Here is an 8,643-nt window from a genome sequence, read left to right on the forward strand (position 1 = left end):
GAAACAATTCAAACGGGTCGAATGGGTCAAATTTGACCCAAATTGTTTCCGATCTATGTTGAAAATCTCCCATTCTTCTTTAACAACGTCTTCATATGTTCAGAATCTGCAGTCTCTCAATACAGGACTTCAATGCAAATGTTGACCAAGTTACGTTATACCTCTGAATTAGATATTCCAAGCGTAGTACTCCTGAAACATTCAACGTTTGAAACATATAAGAACGTGAACTAATTCAAACTCATCCTTCAAGAAATCCAAAAATTGAACTATAAGTTACATATGTGAAAGGCAAACTACAATAAGTCGGAGGATATAACTAAACTTCCACATCAGCATAAAAATCACAATTCAGATTACGCTTTAGGATGAACTTGTATAAAGAAATAGCGGATCAAAAGGGTCAATAACCAGTTGCAGATCATAAGAATTGGGATTGGCTTATGTATGAGTAGTGAGTCATGAAAATTGGGACTGCTTATCATAAGATTGAATTCTGATTTGTTCTTTGCATTTGTGTTTTAGCGCAAGTGTTATTGCTGATGGTTGTTTTTCTGCAATTGTTGTTTGCAAATTCTGTAGTCAAATGTGACCCAAAGTGCATTAAAATGATTAATATGCAGGATTCACAATAATCTGGGAATCAGAGGGCAAAACTCGTGGCATATGACTAAGATTACATTGCCTCAACTGTTCGGAAAATGGTAGAAAAATACTAGTCGTAATTCGTAAATAGATACAGAGAACATATGGAACATAAGGGTTGATGGGAGTTTTGTAGGCACCTGCAATAAATAAGGGGTCTAAGCAGTGGCGAAAACATAAATTTTTTTCGCCGGGCCAAAAAAAATTTAAAAACGTAGCAACGTTTTTTGCCAAAATATAGAGGTTTTTGAACAAAATATGAAGGATTTTGGGCAAAATATGAAGGGTTTCGGGCAAAATCTGAAGGCTTTGGGGGAACATATGAAGATTTTTGGGCAAAAAAAATCCACCGGGGCAAAATGAAAAAACCCAAATTTTTTGCACAAAAAAATGTAAATCCACTCACGGCATGTGCCCCCCGCCCCAACCTGTTTCGCCACTGGGTCAAAGAGGGTGAAGATGGTTCGGGTTTAACCGGAGAACTGGCATCAGGTTGAAGGGTCGGGTAGATTAGTGAAGCAAGTGATATAGGCATAATGCATAACGCTTTTGAATGGAGAAATTGCACGGCAGCTCCAACATCCTCTTCCATAAGCTTTGCTGCTTCACGTTTTTGTATCATCGTTTGACCAGAGGTGGCAATTACGACCCATTAAATGGGTCGTTTCGACCTGTGTTTTATGGAAGAAGGTCAATTGGGTGGGAAGTCATCCAAAGGTCTAGTTTTGATGACCACCGAAGGTCCAGAAGGCAATTTTCGTATTCATATACAAACATTTCTAGTGACTTGATAGAATATATCAGTGTAATCATTAGTATCACGTTCGTCATTTATAAATAAAGTTACAAGAACTAAACCAAACTGTACATGTTTCAACACGTACATATTATGCAACCAGCCCATTACGCTACTACTAGAGAAAATGTTGTGAATATTTGCCTAACAATTGGATACCTTGTCAACTTCGCTACCTAGTTAATGGTCCACTTCAATTTGAACATATTTCTAGTAGTTCCATTACTCTTAGTTACATTATCATCCTCAAGTTAAAAATGAGACATTCAAGTTTGTCAAATTAACGAAGGCAAACATGATAATCCCAAAGGGGACAAAAGTAAATAAAAGCACATCCTAGATTCATAGTAGTGGTAAAAAGTAGTTGCTCAGGTGCCAACATACCACACGAAAACCTTTTATCATCACAACGACAACAGAAAATCATTAATTTAATCTTTCGTCCGATTTCTCAAAAGTGAAACTTTAAATGTGAAACAAACTAGAAACCAAGGGGTTTAAGACGGAAAAGCACTAACTAAAAGAAGCGCATACATTATGGGGTTTAAATATAGCCTTAAAGGCCAAGTGAATGAAGCATAATTGCATTCTGTGCATGCATTCGGTTCTCGGCCTGAGGAAAGACAATTGAATTTGGAGCTTCGATTACTCCATTAGTAACTTCTACACCTCGTTCTGCTGGTAAACAGTGCATGAAGTAAGCCTGAGGGCCCGCTATCTTCATTAGTTCCTCATCCACCTGTCAAAGAGAGAGGGAGGAAACCATCATTCTTTATAATCCAATTATTTTAGTATTATCAACTTGTTTATCAAGTTGTTAAAGATTAAAGATAGTTAATGCATTCATATTATCACGAGAACTAATAACATTATCAAAACAGCAATCTTTTTTATTTACACACATACTAAAACAACAGTAATAGTGGCTGATGTCAGCTAGTTTGTCCTTTTCCTATTTTTTTCCTTTTTAAAATTAAAAAAAGTAAAAAATAAAAAAATAAAAAAATTACCACCGCAACGTGGGGGCTTCTTAGCCCGTTATCATAACATGAGTAGGAGCTTCTACGCATTGGAATTCAATTCAGTTTGCTTTCGACCCATTCCAAGGTAAATGGGTCAAAATTGTCTTTGTCTCGTCTAATATTTAACAAGAGCCAAGAGTTATATTCCATAATTACCTGAAATCCTTGAAACACTTGACGGCGATAGGCAGCTTCTTCTTTTTGGCCCATGCTGGCCCAAACATCTGAATACACAACATCTGCTCCTTTAACAGCTTCTTTTGGATCATTAGTGATCTCGATTTTTCCCACTCCAGCCCGTTTAGCTTTTTCAACCGTTTCAGGATCAGGTTCAAAACCTTTGGGACACGCACACACAAAATGGAAAGGTATCACAGCAGCAAGCAATAGCCAAGAATGCACAATGTTGTTACCATCTCCAACATACACAACCTAAATTTTCATAATCGTATCAAACCAAATCTTACTGATAATAATTTATGTATAAATTGACCAAAGAAGGTACCTTGGTTCCCTCAATTTGACCAATGTGTTCGATCATTGTGAGAGCATCCGCCATGATTTGACAGGGATGATTATAGTCAGTTAGGCCATTGATAACAGGTACGCTTGCATAATTAGCCAGATCCAACAGGTCCTACAATAAAAACCATCAGGCCGTTTTTTACTTACAAAAATAAAATATATATAACCCAATTGTATTATATTGGATAAACTCAGTATGTGTTTAAAACATAAAAACAAAACAACCTTTGATACAGAAACAGATAAAGAAATAGTGAAAATCTCATATATTGCTTGCATTGTACATTTCTTGCTTACATGTCGAGCCCGATATATACATATACTAAATATTGATCTATGTTAAACCTTATGTGCCCGTTACATTAACATGCCTCGTGCAGAATTACCTACTTTGACATGAACTCATTTTGACCCATTACCGAACCCATCCAACTAGTCAATTTTAACACCACAAATCATGTCAAGATAAATTAGCTTCTTGTGAGCTAACCTGATGAGCAAAAAGTCGAGCCATGATGATATCATTGTAGCGAGATAGAACACGAGCAACATCACGAGCTTCTTCTCGCTTACCCATCTCAATATCCTTGGGACCCAAATATATAGCATGCCCACCAAGTAGAAAAAAGCCCGTTTCAAATGAAACTCGAGTCCTCATTGAAGGCTTAGCAAATATCATAGCCATTGTTTTCCCTTTAAATGGTAGATAAGTTCTCTCTCCTGATTTTAACAACGCCTTTACCTCTTGCGCTTGGTCCAAAATCTTTAATATGGTTCCCTTATCAAAATCATTAATGTGCAAAAAGTCCTTGTACCCTGTCTTCTCTAATAATAAATCATAATTAATGACTCACAAAGTGTAGTTGTTTTTCAACATACAAATCATAAATTGTGTGGTAAACTTCATTTTCCTATTAGCCATTTATTTGAAGAAAATTAAGTACCTTCGACATACGACAATGCAGACCTGATTTGCAGAGCGTTGGTTGACTTTTTGACCCGCCCATTGATTTTCAGTTTGTTAATCTTGGTTCCACAAACATAATCTGTACACCAAATGATGAATTAAATATGCTAAATCAAAGGACAAAATATATCTGAATTAAGAGCATGATAATATCATAGTAAGATTCGTGAAAAGACCAACCTAGCTTCCGTTATTCATCAGGTTATATATGTATCATATATATGTAGCAAATCATACATACTTACGCGTTAAAAGAAGTGTTATGGGAAAAGATGTCATGCAATATGAAGTTATAAATCGACATACGTAGTCAGCATAATGGTTAGATGTAATAACAAATCGACTTAAATGATAACATTTTCTTTTTATAACTTAAACTGCAAGTCGAAGTCGAAGTGCTCTTACAGTATAAAAAAATACAATCATTAACAAACTTTCTGAAATGACAAAAGAAAACAGCTATACCAAATCATTTTAAGACCGAGAATACTCTTTAATGTTCATTTTAAGAATACACTTTGACATTCTTTAGCAAATAAGCTACTATAATGTAAACCACAATATCGGATATGAAATATGACAGTTCAAAAAACAAACGACCTTTGCTCAGATTATCGAAATTCATGCTCGAAGTAGTGGTCTTAAGCATGTGAATGTGATCATGAGAACCTTGTAAGCCAAGTTTTGCTGGCATCAATGCTGCATACGCCATTGTCAAATTCGTCTACCTACACAAAGCTGCATACGCCATTGTCAAATTCGTCTACCTACACAAAGCACATCATTTCATATATTCACTAAATCGCTAACTTAACACTATATACATGCATTTCACTTTTCAAAATGTTATTCTTGTTTTAAACAGTCAATAGCACAAAATAAATTAATAAAATTGCAGTACGCTAGTGTAATTTAACTATGACAGTACATTATTACACCAATTTAGCTAGAATATCAATAAAAATAGAAGTATAATAAATTATCTAATCTAATAAATGCAAATTATAAAAAGTAACAAAGATAATGATTGCAGTAATCAGCTTATGCTCTTGTTAAAGTTATAACAGTATAGGCTAAAAACTGCAGCTGAATTTTATTGCTTTCAAATCGAATAAACTTTAATAACTGATATCTGATATCATATGTTTAATTAATTTAATCGAAAAAAAAAAGGAGTAGATCAGTGGAACTAACCGGCGTATGATAAGGATGAAGTTGTGCGGTGGTCGTCGATGAATGACACGTGTCTTTTAATTTGCCAGTAAAGATAGAAGGTATAGTGGAAGGTTCTAGCTTTCTAGGGTTTAGATGAAATAGAGAAAGACAAGAGGGATAGTGAAACACCCAACTATCAGAAATCAGAAATCAGAAATATTATATATTATAGTACTCCGTAACAAACGAAGAATCATATAGTACGAAATAACGTTTTATTTAATTAGCAAACTACCATTACCATTACCATTAATCAATAGGTAATACATCGTTTTATACGGCTTCTAAGTTTTTGCAATCGGGGTTAAATTTTTGTAATCGGGGGTTTGGGTTAAATTAGTTGCTGGATGACATAAAAAATGGGGCCTAAAACTTACTATTATCTTAGTTGGGCGCTATTTTTTATTCAGCTCTATTTTTGAATTATCAGCAAACATCGATTTATTGACGTCTTGACTGTCGTTTAAAGCTTAAATTGAATTCCAGATAAGATTTAAAATCCATGAAAATTTAATTCTATCATTTTCATTACGTCTCAATTTTATTTTACTATTTTCTTTATAAAAAAATCCTACTTATTCGCCGGATGTGTACTCGGAAGCAATCTCTTTATTCGTCGAATAGAGAGAGATGTTTTTCTCTACTTTTGTGTGTGTTTCACTCTGGGTGGAGAAACGACTTGTTTTTATTCTCGGATAAATGAATGATTGTTTACATCTCACCCCCTTCATACACCACTAATATGGTATTGAGTTTTGTTGTTGTTGTTGTTGTTACTATTATCTGTTTCTGTTTCAGTAACTAAAATTTCTGTTTATTTGTCACTTAATCTGAAATTTATTTTCAAGTGAAATTTGTTTTCAAGAGACATGAAATCAGACAATCCTCCAATATAACAGATTTAAATTCTGGAAAAAAAAAAATAAACGGCCCCTTAGTTGATCTAAACTAGCCGCCAAGAAAAAGAACCAAATATGGTATAACATTGAAGTTAATCTCAAAAGTTAGAACTTTATTTGGTGGATATAGGAACACTTTACGACAAAAAATAAATAAATAGATGGTGGGAAGAGTTTTCAATTGTAATCGAAGTGTATATCGAATTAGTAAAACTCTCCTCGAACAATAGTCGCCATTGGACGTCTCTTGGGTTACTTATAAAATGTAGGACAATGGTTGTTTATCTCATAGACGATCCTACTTAAAATAAATGATTGGTATGTAGCCGACATGGTAAATAAAGACATGACTTATCTTCTACTTTGATAAGAAAAAGATCAAATAAATCGGGTGTGTGAGAGAGAAAGTGAGGAGAGAGGGAGCGACAAGAGAATTCACAAACAATCACTCAAGGGTAGGCACAAAGTTACGGGATCAATACAATGGTGGAATACAAGATCGATTAACTAGGATATTCGGAATTCATCTGACATCATTCATGTTCTTCAACTTTCCGGAGTATTGGACTGTGACAGATCTATGGAAGATCTTCAAACCTTTTGGGGATATTAGGGATGTTTACATGGCAGCTAAAAAACTTTGGGATGGTCATCGATTTGCCTTTATAAGGTTTGGAAACGTCAAAGATGCTGACTCCCTCTTATATTCTTTGAGCAACATCAAATCTGGATGTCCTATTAGGATATTCAAAGCTACTGAGAGGAAGAGAAATAGCGGCAAACCTGGGGGTGTGGGAAAACCAAACATAAATGTCAATGAAATATACCAAATGCATTCAGAGACCACAGAAAATACAAAGACGTTGCTGGAAACAAGTTTTCTGATCTAAGAGATAAGTTGTGTAAACCAGATCTAAGAGAAAAATTATCAAAGATGCATGAGTTCAAAAAAGAGGAAAAAATGGTGAAAACCAATAGATTTGTGAAGCAGATGTTGCTTAACATCTCTTCAGACATTCCATTGTATGCGTTGTGAAGGATTGGAGGATCATTCCCTAAATTGGGGATTTTTGTCGAGCAGATGGTTTGAGCAACTGTGATATCAAATATCTTGGAGGCATAGAAGTACTACTAATTTTTTACTCATCCTTCGAAGCTAAATCTGTCTTTAATAATAAAGTTCATGCTATACATAAGTGGTGTAGGATCCTTGAGCGGTTACATGTCACTTCGAAAAGATTGGCCTCAGTTAGCATTAGTGGGATACGTGTCACCCGTTGGAATTACAATGTGTTCACTCATGTTGTCAATCTTTGTTGAATTTGAGTGATCGCTGAAGGAGCTTATAGGTACGTGTTTAGCTTTTTTTAATCATTAACTTCTTTATAGTATCTGAGGTAGAGAACAATTTTATATTCTATTTGGTCATTACCATTAAATAATCATAATGAAATTTGGTTTATTAGAACTTTGTTGGATATTATAGTTGGTCGAATATGTCAACTGATTACGGTTTGTTTTCGAGGTTTGAACTTGGTTAAGAATGCAATATGATGTTTAAATATAGGTGATGCTCTTGCAAAGGTACTTTTTGTTAACGGATATTAGACGTAGACAATATCTTATGTAATATCTAGCATTAAATGTAGGCATATCTATCCATATCTCATATTAAATGTAGGATCCCTAAAATCAAGGGATATGAGATCAGATCATGTACTATATATTTGGCCTCTTTGATCAATAAGAATCATGGGTGAATTATAACAAAAAAAAAAAAAAAAGACAGCCAAGTAAAGCTTTTCATTTATTAATCGGCGTGAGGATGAGCCGCCTAGCTAGACTAGGTTCCAAACCTCGAAAAAAAATTAATAATAAGAATAATAATCTCTTCCGATAAAGAGTGGTTATCGTCGACAAAGTTCAATGCCCAAGTCATGCTCAATCCTTAGGCAAAGCAAGCCACGGCGTAAAAAAAAAAAAAAAAAAAAAAGCGTTACATAAAAGGAAACGCAGTCAAGCAATACGCAACCACATCAACGAATATCAGTCTGCTCGGAAAGAAGAATGTTATTTAGTTTGTTAGCGTTTTAATCCAGTTTGACCGTGCATTCCTCTTCCGCTCAAACTGCGGGGGGATGTTAACGGATATTAGACGTAGATAATATCTTATGTAATATCTAGCATTAAGTGTAGGCATATCTATCCATGTCTCATATTAAATGTAGGATCCCTAAAATCAAGGGATATGAGATCAGATCATGTACTATGTATTTGGCCTCTTTGATCAATAAGAATCATGGGTGAATTATAACATTCTAACACTTTTTCATTATCCTTTATCTTTTTGATGACAATTATCGTAAGCTTTGTGGTTGAATACATGAATTTGATTGAGAATCCAATGGCCTGATTTAGATCCTTTCAAATGTGTGCTCCTGATTAATTTAATACCTTAGTAAGATTATTAGTTACTATAGTTGTTACTAAAATCTTAAGCTTTATCTTACGTTGTTTGTATTGATGCATATTACTTGATAATAGATTTGACATTACAAACTTGGTCAGTTGGCT

The 8,643-nt window shown here is 34.5% G+C and overlaps 1 protein-coding gene across 1 annotated transcript; it reads right to left on the reverse strand.

The window, feature by feature from the left end:
• Positions 1 to 1,758: 1,758 nt before the first annotated feature.
• LOC139853051 (ornithine transcarbamylase, chloroplastic-like) lies at positions 1,759 to 5,281 on the reverse strand. The gene is made up of 7 exons (XM_071842418.1): positions 5,150 to 5,281; positions 4,553 to 4,683; positions 3,933 to 4,034; positions 3,479 to 3,813; positions 2,969 to 3,100; positions 2,620 to 2,895; positions 1,759 to 2,180 (listed from the first exon to the last, which is right to left on the reverse strand). Exons 2-7 carry the CDS (start codon positions 4,665 to 4,667, stop codon positions 1,998 to 2,000), a joined length of 1,143 nt encoding a protein of 380 aa, XP_071698519.1. The 5' UTR covers positions 4,668 to 4,683; positions 5,150 to 5,281; the 3' UTR covers positions 1,759 to 1,997.
• Between the last annotated feature and the right edge of the window lie 3,362 nt (positions 5,282 to 8,643).

The sequence above is a fragment of the Rutidosis leptorrhynchoides genome, chromosome 6 (assembly GCF_046630445.1).
Source record: "Rutidosis leptorrhynchoides isolate AG116_Rl617_1_P2 chromosome 6, CSIRO_AGI_Rlap_v1, whole genome shotgun sequence".
In the NCBI taxonomy this organism is placed as follows: Eukaryota; Viridiplantae; Streptophyta; class Magnoliopsida; order Asterales; family Asteraceae; genus Rutidosis; species Rutidosis leptorrhynchoides.

Coding starts and splice junctions, on each gene's coding strand:
- LOC139853051 (XM_071842418.1), bottom strand. CDS start 4,667: ATGGCGTATGCAGCATTGATGCCAGCAAAACTTGGCTTACAAGGTTCT. Junction 3,101..3,478: donor CTCGACTTTTTGCTCATCAG/GTTAGCTCACAA, acceptor TTTTTATTGTAG/GACCTGTTGGATCTGGCTAA. Junction 2,181..2,619: donor AAGTGTTTCAAGGATTTCAG/GTAATTATGGAA, acceptor TCTCTTTGACAG/GTGGATGAGGAACTAATGAA.